Source organism: Glycine max, chromosome 15 (genome assembly GCF_000004515.6).
Source record: "Glycine max cultivar Williams 82 chromosome 15, Glycine_max_v4.0, whole genome shotgun sequence".
Taxonomy (NCBI): domain Eukaryota; kingdom Viridiplantae; phylum Streptophyta; class Magnoliopsida; order Fabales; family Fabaceae; genus Glycine; species Glycine max.
Window position 1 is genome coordinate 5,980,556 of NC_038251.2, and position 21,838 is coordinate 6,002,393.

At 33.2% G+C, this 21,838-nt stretch overlaps 4 protein-coding genes across 6 annotated transcripts; 2 read left to right on the forward strand and 2 right to left on the reverse strand.

Moving 5' to 3' along the window:
* Window positions 1–883: 883 nt before the first annotated feature.
* On the forward strand, window positions 884–2,691 carry LOC102665424 (homeobox-DDT domain protein RLT1-like). 2 transcript variants are annotated; one of them, XR_418302.4, is made up of 5 exons: window positions 885–977; window positions 1,121–1,225; window positions 1,321–1,428; window positions 1,500–1,588; window positions 1,877–2,691. XR_418302.4 is itself a non-coding variant. In XM_006597397.4 (4 exons), the coding sequence occupies exons 1-3, from the start codon at window positions 972–974 to the stop codon at window positions 1,561–1,563; spliced, it is 354 nt and encodes a 117-aa protein (XP_006597460.1). In that variant the 5' UTR covers window positions 884–971; the 3' UTR covers window positions 1,564–1,588; window positions 1,877–2,691. The 2 variants fall into 2 exon arrangements, 1 of the variants encoding a protein (XP_006597460.1); XM_006597397.4 differs by having other exon boundaries at window positions 884–977; window positions 1,321–1,588.
* Window positions 2,692–2,868: 177 nt separating this feature from the next.
* Window positions 2,869–6,099, reverse strand: LOC100804763 (dnaJ protein homolog 1). The gene is made up of 3 exons (XM_003545952.5): window positions 5,776–6,099; window positions 4,687–5,129; window positions 2,869–3,508 (listed from the first exon to the last, which is right to left on the reverse strand). The coding sequence occupies exons 1-3, from the start codon at window positions 5,932–5,934 to the stop codon at window positions 3,100–3,102; spliced, it is 1,011 nt and encodes a 336-aa protein (XP_003546000.1). The 5' UTR covers window positions 5,935–6,099; the 3' UTR covers window positions 2,869–3,099.
* A 2,250-nt stretch (window positions 6,100–8,349) lies between these two features.
* LOC102665775 (tRNA (adenine(58)-N(1))-methyltransferase catalytic subunit TRMT61A) lies at window positions 8,350–10,898 on the reverse strand. 2 transcript variants are annotated; one of them, XM_006597399.4, is made up of 4 exons: window positions 10,406–10,856; window positions 9,820–10,315; window positions 8,999–9,243; window positions 8,350–8,851 (listed from the first exon to the last, which is right to left on the reverse strand). In XM_006597399.4, the coding sequence occupies exons 2-4, from the start codon at window positions 10,266–10,268 to the stop codon at window positions 8,619–8,621; spliced, it is 927 nt and encodes a 308-aa protein (XP_006597462.1). In that variant the 5' UTR covers window positions 10,269–10,315; window positions 10,406–10,856; the 3' UTR covers window positions 8,350–8,618. The 2 variants fall into 2 exon arrangements, with proteins under 2 accessions (XP_006597462.1, XP_006597461.1); XM_006597398.4 differs by having other exon boundaries at window positions 9,820–10,898.
* Window positions 10,899–18,120: 7,222 nt separating this feature from the next.
* Window positions 18,121–19,816, forward strand: LOC100808319 (serine/threonine-protein kinase-like protein ACR4). Its single transcript, XM_014768343.3, has one exon. It carries the CDS (start codon window positions 18,215–18,217, stop codon window positions 19,226–19,228), a length of 1,014 nt encoding a protein of 337 aa, XP_014623829.1. The 5' UTR covers window positions 18,121–18,214; the 3' UTR covers window positions 19,229–19,816.
* The last annotated feature ends 2,022 nt before the right edge of the window (window positions 19,817–21,838 follow it).

A 21,838-nucleotide genomic window follows, 5' to 3' on the forward strand; every position in this document is an offset into this window, starting at 1 on the left:
TAGCGGTTGAAAATAGCTTGGGAAAACTGATAGTGAGAAGAAAGTTGCACTGAGAAGGTGTCAAGATTTTCAGAAGTGGTATTGGAAAGAATGCTATAATTCATCCGTTTTATGTGCAATGAAATGTGGGATAAAGAGATGCAAACCTAAGATGGACATTTGTGATACATGTCTCAATCTTTGCTTTTTTGAAGACTCCCATTGCAATTCCTGTTGGAAAATAAAATAAAAATGAAAGAAAATAAATACGAAGAAAATGCACAGTCTTGAATTAAATAACAAAATAACAGTAGTAAAATAAATTTAATTGACAACACATAAGTAATGCATTATAACATACAATAAACACAAGAAAAAAAAATTAAGGGAAGAAAGATATAGCCTGGGTTGAAGCGCGTAAACGCTATCCTTAGAGAGAAAACGGCCCACTGCACTGGTAGGAAAATTTGATTGCGCTCCTCTCCCAAGATACGACAACCCGTTGGTTCCGATCGTGTGCAGCGAAAGGATCCCTGAATCTTATGAACACCAATGCTCTTACTCTTAAGAAATAAATTATTTTATAAGAAAAGAAATAGAAAATTTTGGGAGACTGTAGTTCTGTCCTCTTTTTAGAAAGGAGGAAAAAGAATATATAGGCATTTTGCAACAACAAAATATGACCGTTGGAAAACCAACCTACAGTTGTCACAACAAACATAACAAATTAGTTGACTCATTAAAACAAAATCTTAAGAAAATCTAAAATAAATATTTTATTTTATAAAATAGAATTAATATATATTTATAAATTTTAAATTAAAACACAAATATTTACCAACAATTCCTGCCACCGGACTTTTCCCTCAAATAATGGATTTAATTTTTTGAAACATGCATTTCAATGTCGAGACAAGTTATCCAAAGATAATTGTATTTTGGAATATTCTCTTCCCTTGCGGACAAGATTGCTGAAGGTTCTGTTGGCTTGTATGGAGGTGAGTTAATGGCAACTCTGCTTTCACCTTGAACATTGTTTTCTAGTAAATTTTAAACTGTTATTTCGTGCCCTCTTTCTTTTTTTTTTTTCCCGTTAGTTTGACTATTGAGGAGTATATTGTATTCACATTTTGATTTACAGGTATCTGTTCTATCTGAAGCATCTGAAACAAATTGGACCGATGATGTTAGGAAGCACTGGGGCATAAAGTTGAGCAAATCATCTTCTGTTGAGGAACTTTTGCAGGTTTCGTGCCCTTTCAACTCTTAAAGTTCTAGCTTCTATATCCGTGCATCATGTGCCTACTCAGACATGTATGAATTAAACAACCCATTTTGCAGATATTGACCCTATTTGAGAGATCACTACGGAGAGATTTTCTGTCATCGAACTTCTCTACAACAGATAAATTGTTGGGATCAAGCAGTATGTCAGAACGTTCTGTGCAGGTTTTAACTGATCCTGAATCTGTTGCTGTGCTTCCATGGGTTCCACTAACGACTGCAGCTTTGTCTCTCAGGCTTTTGGAGATTGATTCATCTATCAGCTATGTAAAGCTTAAAAGACTTGGTCGAGCCTTGTGAGGAGAAAGAAGCAAGAGAATACATAGTGAGTCTCATTTTTCCTTTTATAGTAGAGTGTTTTTAGTCTTAAGTAACAGGATTTGATGTTATCATGAAAGGTTTGCTACGCATAAGCTGCGCTGCAACTTTTCATTTTAAACTGAAAAAAGCTGAGGCTGAGCTGTTGTGTCTAATAGACTAGAAGCAGATTGGGTGCTAAGTTCCCCTTAAACTTGTGTTCCTTTTGTCATATTTTGAGCGTCTGGGTCTTTTATCTGGAAAATTTTCATGATATTTTTATGTAACATTAATGCATCTAACTTGCTTTTTGCAGAAGCTTCCATCAAGATATACTCACATGAAATCTAATAGGGAGGTTGAACCAGAAGAATTTGTCCATGATGAATTCACTAAAGATAAATCTGTTCATAAGAAAATTGTACGAAGTGGCAATAAACGTGGCCGATGGACGAATGAAGGGCAGGCACGAGGAACACAAGGACAAGGTGCTGGGCGAGGTCGCCGAACAGTAAGGAAGCGGAGAGTGGGAAAGAGAGCTGTTGAAGATTTGTTGCTTGGCCATACGACGGCCAGTCATTGGGGTTGCTGCTGACAATATAACAGTGCTGAAGAGGTGGAGTCTGATGACGACAATGCTCAAGCTGTGGAATATGATCAAGGAAACTAGGAGGCAGGTTTTAATGGTCTTCCCCCCAACAGATGGAGTAGGGGTTTGGTTGGAATGAGTGATGAAGATGATAATGACAATGGCATTGAGGAGAATGAAGAGGAGGATTCAGAAGCAGATGTTATGAGTGAGGGTTCAGATGGGATCCCAAATAGGGTAGTAAATGTTGAAGGCTCAGACTCGGCTTTGTCTGAATATTCTTCTGATTCATCCATTTTAATTGGTCAATGAAGGGATTTGCACCTGAAGACTGCATTCCATTTTTTATATTGCAGCTTTACAAACACCTGAGCTCCAAGTCATGTCATGGCTTGAAGAGTTTGTGGTTGAGTAGATTTAGTGTATATTATCCATGCAAAATGGAGCCTTGTATTTTTAGCCAACCTCATTTTGTTTTTGTATTTTTTTAACCTCTCCTTGTAATAGATACTCATTAATTAATAAATTTTTATTATACCTTATTGGTTGGACTATTTGGAACTGATAAATGATGATTCGCTCTGAAATGTGAAGCAATTAAAAATCAATCCTCAAATATATCAACCATTTTAAGAGGTGCTTAACAGAGGAATTAGTTGTTAAGAATTTAACTAAGTAACGCACACTAATACCACACAATTGAAGTACTCTGTCACCCGTAATTTAATTTTTTTTTTATACCTCAATCTAATATGTCGGATGTTATTTGCGCCAATGATATTGTTAACGCATAACACAAACTATGCAAGTCACATCCATCTAAAAAAAGTGGAAAAATGAAGCGAAGAATGGGGACAAAACCAAAGAGTATTTTATTATACACTAGATACACTCTGCAACGCTTGTCACTCTTATGGTGCCAGAAACTTCTTAATTCTCTGGCTTTCCACTCAGGCACCAACTATGTCAGGGATTTCGATGTTGAATTTGATTCTAAGGTTACCCTTCTTTGTAGGATCTTTGGAAATTGGCATGCCTTCCCCGGTGATCACTTCTTCATAATCTGGATTAGTCACATTCTTTACGACGATGTTCAGACCCCTGCCATCTAGAGTTGTAAGTTGAATGGTGTAGCCAGTTAGAGCTTCAGCTTCTGTAAGTGATATCTTTTGTGTCACAACCAAATCATTACCATCTCTTGTAAATACACTGTGAGGTTTCTCATCAATAATAAACACAAGATCTGCAGCAATGACATTTGGCTGCTCATTTCCTTTCTCCGGGAAAGTGATTTTGGTTCCCTTTTTCCAGCCCGGATGGATTTCAATGTTTAATATTTCCTCCACCAGAAAAATTCTCCTGCAAACATAAATGTAGAGGAGAGAAATTATATCAATGTACGTGGATGTGCTTATACAGGCAAACATAACATGTGAAAGAATGAACTTTTGCTCCTTTTCATGGAGAAAAATTTGCAAAGCTCAAACAGCCTAGAAAAGTCATCTATGTAAAGTGTAAAGTGTAAACGCAATAACCAGAAGAAAGGTAGCCGAGGGAGTCAAGTATGCACATTTTGCACAGTTGAGTGATAAATTAAAAGTTAAAAACACTGACCACCCACACTGGTTAAGCAGGTCAAGTTGTGAACTTTTAAGAAAACCTGTTGGGCTTAACGAACTGACTTATTTGTAAATAATATCATTTTGATATTTAACATGTAATATTATATCGTTTTAATATTTAACATGTAATATTATATCATTATTTTATCAACTAAAGCATTTTGTTTCAGACTTGAGCTGGTTGCAATGGCTATAAAATGCAATCTGTTTTCGTATGTTTGCTAACTAGTAAGCTGATTATTGACTTGTTTAGTATAGTCTATTAACTTGTAAGCCAATTAATCTGTTTAGGATAGACTGATCAACCTATTTAAAACTTACTATGAAATAGGCCTTTAAAGTTTATACAGACTAATAAGTCAGGCCAAACCAAAGCTAAAAAATGCTAACTGGCCAGACTTGGGTCGGGAGATTATAAAGCAGGTTGAGCCAAGCTTGGCAAGGCCTGACCTCATTTAGCCTATTTTCATTCCTAGATCTCACCTAATTAATGTTCAATCAGTAGCAACTCCTGAGCCAAAAATGAGCAATGGCACAAATGCAGTGACCATATAAAGATTGGATCAGATGAGTCTGTACACCAATCCTTATCCAACCATGAAAACTCATTGACCCAAAGAAAAAGGGGAGGGTAGGAGGAGGAGAAAATGAGCAGATTGCTAAAATTTGTAGTTTCAACTGATTATCCATGCAACAATAATATATAAGAAGGAAATCCAACAAATCGGACATCTAACCAACAACTATCTAAAGTAGAAATCAATTTTTTTGGCTTAGATAAATAAGACGGAAACATAACAAAATTTTAGTTCTAACGAATCCAACAAAAGAACTCATTCTGTTCACGATATTTGGTTATAAGAAGGTTTAAGTACAAATTGTTGTAAATTGAAATACCAGGCCAAGAGCACTTACCCACTTGCATGTGTAATTTCCCTTGAGATTTTCATCTTTCTGGTACTCCCCTTGTAGAGCTCCTCAAGGCTGCAAAGCAATGTATTTTCAATGGGAGGTGCCTTGCGGCGCGGAACTTGATTCATTGGTCTGCCTTCTCTAAACATGTCATTGCCAAACATTCCACCAAAGGACCTTGACACCCACGACCCACCCCCCATGCCCATGCCTCTGCCTCTGCCACCGCAGCCAAACCCCATTCCCATTCCTCCAAATGGGCTTGAACACCCAAACACTTCTGCAAAAATGTTGTTTGCGTTTCTGGGATTGAACCTAAATGCTGTTGGACCATCCCCAGTTCGGAAGAATGAAGCCACACCTTCATCCGGTGTTGGCATTCCACCTTTAAGGCCACCTTCTCCATACCGATCAAAAATTGCTCTCTTCTGGGGATCACTAAGAACCTACATGAAACCAAACCAATATATTCCAAGTCACATTCTATATTCATTTCGAAGTTCACACAGCCCCACAAAAAAAACAGACATAGGGAGAGAAATTGAAACAAAAATAAGGATACCACAACTTAGTATGTGAACAAACACGCAGTTTGTAACCAAGCAATCATGTGAATTATGTAGAACAAGCCAGTGTATCTGAGTGGCAATCAACTAAACGGCTCGGCAAACTATTCTAACTAATAAATTATAATTTATCTAATCAAACATCGATCACAAACTACGGTAATAGCCCCGGCAAGCTAGAGGATGCATAATAATATGAAAAATACCACTTGAATTATCAATCAACCATCTAAATCAAGCAATAATCATATTGGCAAGATTATCATAAAATGAAATGAACTGAAATTGGGGCTCTATAGATTACAAGCCTCCCAATAGCTTCCTCAAGATGAAGTCAAACCATGACTGAGGCTTAACTACCAAAGGGAGAGGCTAAAACCAAGGTCCAGAGGCTTATCCATGAACTGAAAGGAAGGATCAGCATCTTGAGTACACCGACCATGGCAAAGTAATAATGACCAAAATTAAGCATAGTATCTAACATCTTGAGCACACCGACACAACAAATCAAGGACCATGATGTTACCTCGTAGGATTCAGATATCTGTTTGAATTGAATCTCAGCCTCTTTCTTATTGGTTCGGTTCTTATCAGGGTGCCATTTCATTGCAAGCTTTCTGTAGGCTCTCTTCAACTCTTCATCTGAGGCATTCCTGTCAACCTCCAAAATCCCATAGTAGTCCATCCCAATACTTGCTTTTCACTCCTCTCTTTCTTCACCCTCAACCTTTCTGATCAACAATTCTAAATCAGAAACTTTGCGAAATTTCAAGATAAGAAATTTAGTGTGTAACAATGTTTTTTTTTTACTTTTGATCCATATACATCAATTCAGTTCAAGAAATTAATGTTTTTTAATACATTATTTTATTATAATTTTAATTATGTTTATTAATATTTATTTTTATAATATATCTCCATGCGATGCACGAGCTGAAAAGATCGTATGAGACTGATTTACAACAAGGTATACACTGTATAGAGAATGAGAAGGAATTAACTGTGTGTATGGTGTGCAATAATGCACCATCAAACCAGAAGGGTATAACCGTAATAATAATTTAGATAAAGACGTGTTCTACGGGGCTATCAAGCCAATATTAAATACTAGGCCGCGTTTGTTTTACGGTAATTATTTTAGTCGCAGGTATATATTTAAAAAATATGTTTAGTTAATTATTAAAAATGGTTGAAATATTTTTACCTGTTTTGGAATAGTTAAAATATGTGTTTGGCTGACTTTTTTTTTCTAAGAGTATATATAATAATTATTAAAATATTTTTGTAGTACACTTCACGGATGTAATTGACAAAATGAGATTCTAATAAATTTAGAGTCTCCCAAACACTTTGTTACTCCAACAAATTTAAATATTTGTTAATTAACATAAGTATGCAAAAAAAATTAAATATAACATAAACCATGAAATATTTTCTCTCAATTATAAGATCAAATATTGAATAAGAGCAATACATACTATATTATTCAAACCGTTGAAATTGTCTATTAGAAGAGGAGCATTAGAAATATTTTACTACTTATAAGATCAACATTGGATAATAAGAACAATAAATACACTATTATTTAAACGTTGAAATTGTCTATTAAAAGAGGAGGATTGGAGGGAAAGAAAAAAAACATACCTGAAATTGACACTAAATCAAAATTGGCCTAGGAACAAAATATATGAGAATAAGAAAAAAATACAATATGCACATGAATGGAGTATTAAGAAGATAGTGAGATAGTGAATAATAAGGAGAGTATATGTGTATTTTACTCATTGAGAGAAGATTATTATTTCATGTGAGTAAAATATTCAATATTCCCTTCATTGAGAGAAGTTTTTACTTTCTCAGAAATTCTAGGTTGAAAAACTATGATTCTCATATTTGATATGTAATTAATAAATGATTTACGAAATTAATTTTAACTGACTTTTCCATAAAAATATTTCCAAGGAGAAAGATAAGAATCTAACTTTTTTGAATGAATGAAAAATTTTAGTGATATATTTCAATGAATTTTTAATTTTCAAGAAATAAATTAAGATCAATCAAACATATTTTATATATTTCTAAAAAATCATGATTTCCATTAATCAATATTTTCAGGATTCATGATTCTTGCATATAAAAATCTTCTCCCAACCAAACGTCCTCTTAAGATAAATTAAATGTTTGTTAGCATATAATTATATAGTCGATATTTTTAAACAAAATCACTTTAAACACGTAGATCCAATGCAGAAGTTATCAGTGGTAGCCTCTATTATAACGTAACCAAACACGCAGAAAGTTTGTCCATGACCAAGATAATATTTTACTGATATTAAGACCAACAGCCGGCTAGGGAAAGTGATCAAATTTTGTAATCTCTGGAGTCAAATTAGCACACTGCTCATTGAACTTTGTGGGTCCAAACTGAACATAGACTTCTTGAGTTGGCAAGTAAACTTCGTTTAGTCTGAACCACCTCGGACCTGAAACCTGCCTCCCGTTTCTAGGAATCATTTATGGTTCTAACTTGTAAGGCAGTTTAATTTCCGTTGTGTTCGGTTTAAAGGAAACGGGAGGATGTCACAATTTAATAATTGTGTTTGGTTTTAAGGAAACGGAGGAAGATTTTATTTTTTACTTAGTTTAATTAAAAAATATTAGAGGGAATTAAAACCTCTCTTTTTTTTGCCTCTTAACCAAAATATACTATTAAAGTAAAAAGACCAAAATTAGGATTAAGGACTCTGCACAATTTTTTTTTTTTTAAGTAAAGAACCAAGGAATGAAGTAATATGCATCAAATCTTCAATGCTTCCAAGATTGGATGCATTTTGAGAGAACAAAAAATCGAACGATCCTTTTGGCGGATGTACAAAGATTTTAGCGGTTGTTTACCCTAAAAAAAAAAAAAAACGTATAACTGTAAATATCACAACATTCTGGCCTCTATTCCTAATTCTGCAAATTCAAAACTTTAATGGAAAATGTTATCTTAAAAGGGAATGTCAAAGTGTTCAGTTTTTTACTTTCAGCATAATGTATAAAACTATAGAAGACAATGGCCAAACATGAAATTCTTAACGTAATGGGAGTCAGAAAATAAATCAATAATGACAGAGACCTCTTACCATTTTGTTGAAGCAATACAAACAGGTTAAGAAACTTGATCCCTCTAAATATTTGTAAATAATATGAAGCACCACAAAATATTTATCAATGATTACTAATCTGCAAAAAAGAGGCAGGCCTTGCTTCTTGTAGCAAGGTATGGATCATAGGCATGCTGTATTGTAACAAACGACAACAACCTACTGCATGAGGCTCAAATCGAAAGGAGATTCACGAATGTGATGGATATGATAGCACTCTTCATGAGAGTGATTTAACTCTTGCAAATGTCAAATAGCCCGTGTGTCCTCGAGCTTCACCACAAGGTCTAGCCATGACAGAAGAAGTAGATGGACTGCTGCCTAGTACATAGCTTCCACCAGAGCATTGTTTCCTCTTGCTAGGAACAGAACCATTGCTATCCCCACATAAGCTTTGCATTTTCTCTTCCCGAACTTCATACGTGCGTAAGAGTACCTCAAATGTCCTTGTGTCTTTTTACACAGGCAAAAATTTACAAGGGAATTCTCTCAGTCTAATGCAAGTTGCATATATATTACACTAAAGAGAAAGAAATAGTACATAGATAATGAATATCAGAATATATAGAAGGGGCAGAAAGAAGAAAAACACAAAACTACCTGTGAACCGGGTTCGGAGTGTTTCACATGTTCGTTGTACTTGTTCAATACAAGGAGAGAAAGAGCACAGTGTGCCATCATGTCTTAATACTTTTGCAGCTGCAGGGATGGCAAGCCAAGGTTGAGGTAGATCCAAAAATACAGAGTCAGCCATGCCAGTCAAGTCATCAGGAAATCCTTCACCCTGAATGTCCCTAACTTGAACAGTGACTAAGCTGCTTAGACCTGTCCTCTCAAAATCAGCCCTACAGGGAAGAAAAAATAAAGTAATTATACGACATAGGAATGATTTGATATTCTACATAACCTACTAAAAAGAGAGTAATGTACACGGCAACATTATGAACTGGTTTCTAGATCCATTTTTTCCCCAGACATCCTAGAAAGCTAAATCCTGTTGAGGAATCCTAACATGAAGAACATAGCAGAGTACTAGTATATCAAGCAATACAGAACAGAAGCAAGCATTTTGAATCATGGAGTACCTGATCACCGGATATCTTGCCCACAGTTTGATAAGAATAATAAAACCAAGAGGCAAAGATAATAAACAATAGTTTAAATTTTATCCTCGTCAAAAGTCCTGTTTTTTATGTTATCATGTAATCATACACTAGCACATCATTTAAAGAGTTTGGACTTCCCAGTAATAAGTTGTCATAGTCAAATTTCTTTCAATGATTTGACAATACATGATTGGATGATAGTGGAAATCCATAAAAGTAAACCAGAAGACGCAGGAGAGAACTACATACAAATATGCTAAACACCATATTAATTATGTCAAATACAAATCACAATATTTCTTCCTAGTAAGTTACCTAGCCGATGCAGCCCTTTGTTCGTGGAAATCAAAGGTATAGACGTGTCCTGAAGGAGCAACTGCCCTTGCAAGCGAAGAAGTCAACGATCCACTGCCAGTTCCAGATTCAAGAACCACGCAACCAGGAACAATCTCCAAGTACATGATAACAAAGCTAATATCCGCAATATAGAGAATCTGAGTCCTGTGGTTCAATACCAGAGTCCACAATTCTGGTGTGGGAGCTAACAAGTACACAAAGCCACCCTTACAGCTGAATACTTTAGATCCAAAAGGCTTTCCTATCCAGTCTGAATGCTTAAATACACCAAAACGATTTTGCAGGACTGAACCCTCACACACTGTTACAGCCTTCATGATGTCATGCCTTTCATAAACAATAACTAAATCGCCATTACTAATTGATCGATTAAATGATAACTTTTTTGCAGGATGAAGGGACAACATCTTTAGAAGTCCTCAAGTCTTTCAGCTTAGTCAAAAGGAACAATTATCTGATAACCAAAAAAGAGAGAAACCAATGACATATATGTGATCTGCAGTGGGAGTATAGCACTCAAATCAAAATTAAAATTGAAGACAACATTAATCGCCACCGCACTGTAACACTATCAACGCCGCCGCCGCTGCCGCAACACCACGCTCGCACCACTCGAATCCGCCATTTACTTCACCCAAATACTCGCCAGCCTTGGCCGACCCTAGACCAAACCCTACTGCGCAATCGGAACCACCACCGGATCTTGCAGGGAGAGGGGAGGATCGAGATTTGATGGTTCTTGAGAGAGAAAGTTGGGTTTTAGAGAGAGAAACAGGAAAATAAATAATAAAGGGTCGAAGGTATTAGGGTTTTACTACAGACGAAGTGGAAGTAATTGCTTTGCGCTTCTTTCTCTTTCTTTTTCTTCTTTTTATTTATTTTTTAATTATTGGGACTGGGGATGCGAACTATGAAGAGACAGGAAGAGGATCTATGGGTTATATTATGAATATGATACGACTTTGTTTTTCTCTTCTTGTTATTTTCTCTGCTTTTTTTTTTTTTTGCTGGTGCCCTTTGGGCACGATCATCTTCCTTCTTCTTCTTCTTTTTCATTCATTGTTAGATTAGTAGTAATATTTTAAAATTTTAACTGCTTAAAGTAAAATGATTTTTTTTTGTGAATTAATTTGGTTGTACATAAGTTGAGTCATGACTCTTAAAACAATTAATGTAGGATGTATCAATGTCACTAATCATGCTACAAGAATTTATCCAATGGCATGATTTTACGGGAATTCTGTTGATATAATGAATTTCTTGTATAAAATTATAACAACAAAAGTAACGTCATTTATGTTGTCAACATCCATCTATATCGAAATCGAAAGGAGTTGGATGCTTATTTTCGTTCAGATTAAATAAGATGACTTTTAATCTCTTTTACATAATATATGTTATCTTTTTTAAATGTAAAAAATAATTTTTATCTTTTGTATAAGTTTTACAAAATAGTCATTGTGTTAAATTTAAAACTAACATCATTAGTGAGATGTATTATTGATAATTTTAGTGTCACATAAATTATCCATCATGATAAATTATCTTAGATTGTAACATATAAATTGTAAAATTTAAAAAGTTGTCTAATATTTTTTTCTTTAATTATTTCTTTTTTCTCAAATTAGAGATTCTAAAACTTCTCTCCTCCAATATTATTAGTATGTAAAAGTCTCTAATATTATTTTCAAAAGGGGTAGCAACCGGCGTAGCAGAGAAGGATGAAGGAGCTCTTCATCGTGATGGCGCGACGCTGCTCCTCGTCTAGGTAGTCCATGAAACGCTACTTTTTCTCAACGTCTCTTTCTCAAATCAACACCCCATTGTGAGTTACGCTTCTCCATTCCACGCTTCACTGTTCATGTTCATTCATTCTTGATCAAAACCAGACGCTTAGTTCTCTTTCTTCCTTTTCTTATTCTCCTTCTCCTACTCTCAGTATTTAGTTTATTTGTCAACTCTTTACTGCAACAGAGTGAGTGAGGCTGCATTCAGTTTTTTTTATAAAATGGGTACCATTCACCTACTCTGTTATCTTTATATTGTTTTAATGTTGCCCCTTTATTAATTTCACTTCTAAATGTGTTTTTGGTGGAAATTTCGAGTTGCGGTTTCTCATCTTTGTCAAAAACAAAAAATCCCAAATCAAAAGTTCTATTCTTTCTTAATGTCTCCGCGTTGTGATTCGGCATAGTTTGGTCTTATGAAAAACATAAAGGAATCTCAATTATTTGTTTGCCTTGGCCAAGTCTCTATTTACGTTTCCCTTCTTAGACTTGAATACAAAGAAAAGCATCTAACTTTATTAACCTTGATACATTTCGTTTGGTTTGTAATGTTTAATTTACTTTTCTTTTTTCTCATTCCAATTCAATTTTTATGGCATTCAATTTATATGTTGAACTTTACTGTTTCTGTGGGCAGATTTGTGATAAATGAAAAACTATCCTTTGATATCAACCATTTCAATGCAAGCTTGAGATAGATATTCATAGGAAAGGCATAGTAAAGAGATGGGATGTTCTCAATCAAATTTGGATGATGAAGAGGCAGTTAAGCTTTGCAAAGATAGAAAGTGATTCATCAAACAGGTTGTTGAGCAAAGAACTCAATTTGCTACTGGACATGCAACATACATTCAGTCTTTGAAAAGAGTTTCAATTTTTCAACAACAGCAAAAATCAAGAAAATATTTAAGAACTTTTTAAATTTTGCATCAAAGTCTAATTTATTTGTCATAATCTGGGATAATTTGTCACGTTGGATAGTCTATGTGACACTAAAATTGAAAACAATACACTTCACTAACGGCGTTACTTTTAAATTTAACGGCAAAAACTATGTTGCAAAATTTATGCAAAGGTAAAGACTATTTTTTACATTTCAAAAAGATAGGATCTAATTTACAAAAGGAGTCAAAAATTAGAAATCAAAATATCTATTTACTCAATTAATATATATCGTCTTTTTAATTTGGACATTGTTGTCGATCTTCGGTCAATTAAATAAAATAGGTTAAATATTTAAATTCTTGTTGACACAAGTGTTTTATATTTAGTGTCTCATTCAAGAATTCAATCAAGTGCTTCTAAAGTCTAGATTGATAAGAAAAAATAACTTTTAATATTAATACGTTTTAGACTTTAGAGCTTAATCTTTCTTCAAATTTTCTGTTTTCTTTCTTTTTTTATGATTTTATTTAGTGTTACCAAATGTCATAAATTGGTCATGTTTATTATGCATTTTTTCACTATATATTGGAAACAGAAATTAGTGATACACAAACAGTAAATAACTATAATTTTTTCATATAATAGATGATTAATTATTTATTGAAAATCTATTTTTAGCTTTCGTTAACATAAAATTCAATATTTATATAAAATATTTATTGAGTAGAGATAAAAATTTGAAAAAAATATAATAATATATTTTTTAATTACAATCCGATAACTTGAACAAAACTAATATGATCTTAATTGAATTAGTTTGATTCTAATTGTCTTAAAAAAATAAACCTTACCCGAACTAATCCAATCTAATATAACTTGTTACCACCCTATTAAAACCTAACAAATATTAAGGGTATTTTAAATTTAACAGAAAGATAAAGTTAAAAGCATTTCAAACAAAATATATTAAACCCATGAAATATTTTTTGTGAGTGTTTAAGTTTTTTAACCTAGGTGAAAAAAATGTCATGCCCTGAGAGAAAGAACTACACCCCCTCGAATCACCCTCGTCCATTAAAGCTGCTAGATGAAAATGGACCAACCATCGTAAAGGTTGCTTCCATGATAGGTTAATTACCAAATTCACAACATCTTTTACCACAAAAAGGATCATGTTGGGAGTATTTTGCTCAAGATAGAACTCGTGGATGGAGATAGGCCATAGCCTTGATGTTATACTGATGACGATATGTTATATGAGTTATGTCTATCATGAAAGGACATTCGTGATAATGATGCTTCTGGGGTTTTCTTCCTGTGTGAGATCGATGGGATGGAATTGATGTAGTCGATGTAGAAAATGATTTCTACATTGTTAAATTTGATTTGGCTAAAGATGGAGACAAGTCATAGGTATGGGGCTTGGGATTTTTTTTACTTTCCACTATATTGTAGTTAGAAAAAGGGTCCCAAATTTCGTTTTGCCAAATGTAACGATTAATAGAACCTTGATTCACATGCATTTTCCTAGTCCTAGTATACAGTATTATGATGAAAGTGACCTCTTGTCACTAGTGTCAGTAGTGGGACGACCATTTAGGTTTGTTTCAAAAACTATTGACACGTCAAGGGACTAAGTTTGCAGGAGTATTTGTGGAGATTGTCCTAGACCAACTTATGGAGGGAAAGGTTTGGTTCAATGTTGAATACAAAGTTTACATTTCTTAATTCTTATGCAAGCATCATAGTTACTATCATACTAATAAGAGTTTTGTAATGCTTGAGGTACGTAATAGATTAACTTCAATAATTGATGTAGAAAGTATTTTTTATGTTAGTTTAAGATTTAATTACATTTTACATTGGTGGAATCTACATTGATCATATAATGGATGTAAAATTTTCACTCTAACCAATGATACTTTTTATATGTTCTTTTATATATATTGTCTCCATTAAACAATTAAAGATATTTTTTAAAAGTCATATTTTTTCTATTACTCACATGAGGGATATCTTACTGTGAAGACTTCCAAAACCTTAGTATTAGTATTGCTGCCGCGATTGTGATTAATGACCTAAATTCAAAAACCTTATAGCTCTATAATACAGTTGTTTAAGTAAGTAGAATAATTTATATAACATTATATTTTGTATTTTTTTTTGGAAAAATGTAAATTATATTAAACCCAAAATGATACAATAATAAACGGGGCATACCCCACCGTTAAAGAAAATCAAAAGTCTCCCTAATACAAGAAGACTTATATCAAGATGTTAAAACAAATGCAACAGGTGCGCTTGTCTATACATAAGAAACTTAATTTTGCTAAAAATCTCTATTAAAGAAAATTGATAATCTTCAAAAATCAGCTTGTTCTTAGACAGCCAGATGCAGACTGTAATTGCTATAGCTAGACAACGTAATTTTCCTTGAATACCTGATGTGGATCTGTCCCTAATTAAAGAGTCAGTAATGCGTTGTAAATAAGTGAAACGTCTGCGGAAAAGAGCCAAATCACAAATGTGAGCCCAAACTTGGAGAGATTTCCTGCAAGAAAAGAACAAATGAGTATTTATGACTCACGTTCATTTGAACATAAAGGGCAGAGGGAACCCTTTTTCAAAAAAGCAACTTTGTCAAGAGTAAGCAGTCGATTCCTTTTAGTAAGCCACAAAATAAAAGACATCTTAGGGAGGATTGATGGGTTCCATATAACAGAACACCAACTAACAGTAGGCTTGACACCTCTAATGTATTCATAGATTTTGCCAACAAGCAATTATTCATTGGTGCTCCAAGATTGAATCTTCTTTTTGGCCTCTTCCGTACTTAACTCTTTGGAAGTTGTATATTTTATTGTACAATTTATTTCACATGTTTTCCGGCCTCTATTCATCATGTTTCCACGGGACAATATATTAAGGATCGTTAAAATATGGTTAAGGGGGAATATGATAATATCTACAGTTGGGGCTGTCAACACTGGTGGCTTATCATATGAAGATTCTTTAGCTGCCATGAAAGAAACTGGATACATGAAGCCGAAGGCAAGCCCTTTTAGCTCTTACACCACGATTTGAGTTTTACGTTAATTATATCACAGTAACAAGATATGAGCATGAATCAGAGGTTCCTTCCTTTCAGAATTGGGCAGGATGTGTTGCACACTAGAGATTCGTCCTTGAACTTTGACTATACTTATATGACCATATCATGTATGTTATATTTGAAGACGTTGGATTTTTGCTTTTCGAAATAGACCATGATGTGATGACAGCTACTTGAGCAATACTAGCACTTCTTTCTTTCTTTCTATAAGAACACTCAACATATCCTTCCACCAAATCCAGCAATCAGATCCTTAGTTGTCTGATATATTACAAATAAGGTGAAGATTTATTATATCTCATGGCATTAATTGGTGGGCCTTCTCGCTAGCAGCCAAGCCCAGCATCATCATGAAGAGAACAAGGGCCCCAATACTATTTTCTCATGCATTTTTGTGGTTTCCATTAGTAACCTGTAGCCGTATAGCTATGTTTATGGAGGGAAATTACTTGGTTTTGTGCAGATTCCAGCGCAGTTCGCAATGTTCTCTGCTCATTTCCATCAATTCAATTGATAGGAAACAGAGATGCTTTCTCCTCTTATTATTGTTATTCTATTATCAGTTTCAATTATGCATTTTAAATAAGGCTCTTCTTTTGTTGCTATTGTTATTATGATTTGCTTCAATTATTATTACTGTTGAATTTGAAAGAGTTGAGATTTTCTTCATTGGTATTAGTATTTTTTTTTCCTTTTGGTATAGTGCGTATATAGTATTTAAGTTATTTAATAATTTTTTAATTTATAAATTTCTCAATTAAATATAAAAATAATAATATTTGATTCTGATAGATTTTTTGGACAATAAAATATAATTCTTATTCTTGAAACATAAGTATCTTTATCATTGAAATCAATTTGTAGATTTTTTAAAAACACTCAAAATTAGTTACTTTTAGAATTATTAATATTACAAATTTGTCTTTTTCTTCAAGTATTAATCGCTTATAGCCTTAAACTAATTTATTTACATCTACTTTTATACATTAAAATAGAGTATTAGTTTTTAAAATTACTTAATTTCATATAATATTTTTGTTTCCTTGAAAATGACACGCGTCATTAATTTCCCTAATTTTTAGTTTAAAATGTTCAATTTTAAATCATAATAATATCTTATTATAAAGATTACAAGATTCTAAGCATTTTCATAAGACTGACTCAAAGAACAAATATATGGAAACAAGCAACTCCGTAAGCTGTCTCTAATTAGACAGTCTTTAGATATAGCTCTATCGTATCGCACCGCCACACGTCCAGTACCCCTGTTCTATGCAGAATAACGAAGTTCGTACACAAAATGTTACATAAATAATACTTACTCCAAGACAAAATGTAAAAGAAAGGAGGAAAATATAGATTCCTACACAAAGAGCAAATTTTGGTGGAAATAGTCTAATTTAAAAGCACTACAGAACCCATGGATATTGTCCCATCAACAATCAACACTACTGATTACGTGTACACAAACAATTGGTATATAAGCTAAAAATACTACTACTATTAGGGTAACCAAAATGCTTTTAGATTAGTACTATGATATAATTTAAAATGTGATCATGCTGCCATCCCACCTCAGCACAAACTAGGAATCCATAGTCAGTGGATGTATCTCACAAAAATAAGAATAGATCAATGACTCCATTATTATTTAATAAACCAATTAGGGTTACTTTAAATTATTACGGAATGCAAGAGACCGCAATGTAACAAATTCTCTAATTTTATAGATACACTAGCATTTTAATTAATGTGAGAGATATTTTTTGGTTAGTTGCGAGGATAATAATGTGTTAAACAACCTTTCAATTAAATGTTAACATAAGTGCATGTTTATGTTACCCTTTACAAGTTAAGAATGCATGTGTGCTAAAAGCATTAGTTGTGTTAGAGTACAAAAATGGATATCCGTACTCTTTTACTTCAACATATCATTTTAACAGTTTCTCATATAAACATAGTTAGATTATATTCATAATATACGGCACATTTTAAATTTAAATTATTTCTTTTATGTTTCTCTTTTTCATTAACTATCTTCTCTCTCTTCTTTCTTACATACAACTATACAATTTTTACATAAAAATCATCTAAGTTTTCTACGTCATTGGTTAAGAAATTTAAAATAAAAAATTGTATTATCTATAAATTTTTAATATTATTATATAATTTATATAATAAATATTTTTTTAATTTTTTAATGAATATCCGAAAAGCATTTATCAACCAAACTCTTTTATATATATAAAGTATACAAATACAATTTGTCAAGTAATATATAGAGGTAGGGGTGCCAGCTATCAACTACCACAACTAATCTGACCAATCTATCGTTCCATCCACCCATTTTGTCAAGCTTATGCCCTCTTTTTTCATTTTCAACTTATCTTCCAACTGTGTTTGATATCTCCCCATCGTACTCACATATATATATATATATATATATATATATATATATATATATATATATATATATATATAACCTTCTTTCCACACACGTCTTTGACAAACCATCCAATAACCCATCCTAGCCAAAGCCATTCAATTGAAAAGATCACAACAGTAAAAAATGAACCATGTTGAGCATATCGCTTATGACATGGTCATGATCACTCTATCCATATCTCTCATCGTTCTTGCCATCATCCTCTTCCTTGCTTGCAAGAAGAAGCCCGTTGAATCCGAAGAAACACTTCCCGTGAAGCTTTGTGCTCGTGCATACCCCTTGATGGAAATCGATGCTGCCACAGATGGCTTCAACCACAGGAGAATCATTGGCCAGGGTCGCTTAGGAACCGTGTATGCAGGGACACTAGAGCAAGAAGAACAACAACTTGTAGCCGTGAAGCGTATTCACCCCTTTCTTGTGTTGAGCAATGCAGGGTTTGGTTTCTCATCCGTGTTGAAGTGGCTCTCCTTGGCTCAACACCCCAACGTGGTTCCAATCACAGGGTTCTCAGAAGCACCCGGTGAGAGAGTTGTTTTGATGGAGTTTGTGCACATGGCAAGCTTGGACTTCTACTTGCACCAAAACCAAGATGGGGCTTCGCTTTTGGATTGGAACAAGAGGTTCAGGATTGCTGCTGGAGCAGCTAGAGGGCTTCAATACCTGCATGAAGTGGTGGCACCAAACATAGTACATGGATGTGTTAAGTCCTCTAATATTCTAATTGATGTTAACTTTTGTGCTAGGATTTGTGATTATGGGCTTAACTTTTTGGCACCTGTGGAAAAGAGGGGGATAGTGGGGTATGTGGATGATGAGTATTGGAGTGAAAGAAGGGGTGGTGGTGTAGCTACCAAGGAAAGTGATGTTTATGGGTTAGGGGTGGTTTTGTTGGAGCTTTTAAGTGGGAAAGGGTGTGAGGGAGGAATGTTGGTGAAGTGGGCTTTGCCTTTGATAAGGGAAACGAGTTTTAGTGAACTTTTGGATCCTAGGTTGGTGATTCCTTCTGACATGAAGCCTTTGGTTAGATTAGCCAAAGTTGCTTCAGCATGTGTTGGTAATTCACGCAAATGTAGGCCTTCGATGGCTCAAGTGGCAACCATTTTGAACAACTTAGAAACGGAAGTGTGTCTCTGATCTTCATGATGATGCAGTCAAAAGTCAATTTGATTGAACAAATTGCCTTCCAATTTTGTACCAAAAAAATGGGGTCTGACCAATTACCAATAATTGGTATAAAAAAGGCATGTGTTCTAGTCAGAAAAAAAAACTTGGTCTTATGACTCTTATCATATGATTAGTTACCAAATTGATTGAAATGAAGATCGAGGACAATATTAGTGAGGTAAGTTAGGTGAGATTGACATTCATCGGATGGCAGTAATTGGTAAGAAAATTGGTGGGTTTTTGATGAGGGAGGGGCCTTATGGCTTATCCCCTATGTTGTGACAGGCTAAGGAGTCAGAGAATCATTTTTGGTGGGGAATTTTGAAAGAGAAAGGTGGGACGGTGCCGTTGTCGTTAGGACGGTGAATATTAATCTCTGGTTCCGTGTGGCATGGGGATCCTTTTGCTAATGAAAGTGACCTTCTCAATTATCTCTTTCATTTTTATTTTTCAATCTTAGTTTCCATCAGCTTTTAATGTGTGTATATGTAGTTAGTTATGTACCTATTTTTTCCAGCTTGTGATTACTTAGCCATACAGAGTTTTAGATTTTGAGAACTTAATGTCGTTTTTAAGTTTATAGAAAGCTTTATAACAGCCCTTATAAAAAAAATTACAACAATTAGTAGTCTCATGTTGAAGTCTTGAAATAAAATATTTTGAAGAATTTATTGCTATCTTAGTGATTATTAAATACTTGTGATCTTTATAAAAAAAAAATAGATTGTAAGAAATTAAACTCTGATATCATAACTTTGCAGTTTAACCGGTTTAACTAATTCAAATAGACAATATTAATATCATCTTACGTATTATTTGTATTAGATATTTGTGTTTACTATTTCACTAGTTAAATATCAATAACAAACTATTTTTTAGGACCTCAATTAAAAGTATACAATTAGTGTCAATTGATCACGTGAATTTTATATTTTATATGTTTGATTCTCTCTAAGTAAGATTTTAATTGAGGTTCATGTGTAAATAAATTTTTTGATAAAATAATTAACTTCATCATATTGTAAATATTTTTGGGTTGAACAAAATTGTTTAACATAAAGTACTCATATTTCATCATTGCATCTTATAGGTACCTGCTCATACCAGCATTTCTCAACCAATTACTCTTATTAATTAAACAAAAATGTTGGTAGTATTGAATATCATAATTATGAAATTAAAGCTATTATATAGTTGACTAAGGATACTTCTTGACCAACAAACTTTATTTTACAGAATTGACCAACTAAGAAACAATAATATTGCACTACAATTACAATGATAAAGATACTTGACCACAACAGTAAAATGTTAGAATTTTTAATTTTAACATCAAAGATCAAGTTATTAAAATAAAATTAATATATTAGATAAGTGAGGGTATGAAATAAGCTAAATAATATCTGTTTAAGTACAGTTTTGTGAACAAATACACATATGCACATCTAGATTTATGTATCCCATTATAGGAGAAATCTTTTCCTAATTGAAAGAATTTTCACTCATAGAACCACTAAGGTCGGCAAAATAGGAAAAATTTGAATAATATGTACAAGGTCATAAATTTAAACTTCAGCATGACTATTATAAATAATAATAATAATAAATTCCACTCACTTAAGCCTTTTTGTACAAAATAAACAATAGAAATGGATTTTTTTTTTTTTAAACATTAGCCGGTTGCTTCCCACATGCATCTACTTCGGTTAAATGGAGCCATGGGCCAACCTTTTTAGCAATTGGGTCTTCCACGTCAAAGGTTGGAACAATACTCAAGGTTTTGGGCCTTGGGTATATGTTTGGGCCATGCGGTGAGGTGTGCAACGCAGATCCAGTGACTCAAATTAAATATTTTGCTGGGGACAAAACTTAAATGCAAGTAATTGCGTGCTTTTTGTACCGTTGATGATAATTAGAGTTTATTCTTCTTAATTTACAGAAATCTTCAATGTAAAAATTTTATTAGGTGAATTACCGAGCTGAAGAATAATTTTTAAGTATAAAATTTAAATACAGTTCGTTAAGTGTTATCAATTTTTTTAATTAGAATTAAAGTTCTATTTTGAAAACCTATGCTAACCTTTCATATAAAAATTTATTATGTGAATTATTAAGGTAAAACTTCAATTCTTATAGAAGAAAAACACCAAAAATACTTATGAAATTGTATGAGTTTTATAATAATTTTAAATCCTCTTACTTTCTTTGTATGACATTGAATGTTTTATATATTCTTAGAACATTAAATGTATTTATTATTTAATATTTTCTTTGTAAAGTAGTGAGAAGATTTGTTGGATAATATAACACTACTTGTGAGCTAAAACTTAAATTATTATTGAAGACAAAAAAGACAACATATATATGTAATTCTTTTTTTATAATATACCTTGGCCATAAAATTATTATTGATGATAAAAATCTTTCTTTTAACATTTAACATAATTCTGGGAATAAATATGTATGCACAAGATCGAATTCATCATGTTATTAATTTTAGTAAATAATTTTTTTTTATTATCATATTTATTGTTTTATTAAATTATTAATTTAACTAAATCCTTGAATAAAATTAGAGGC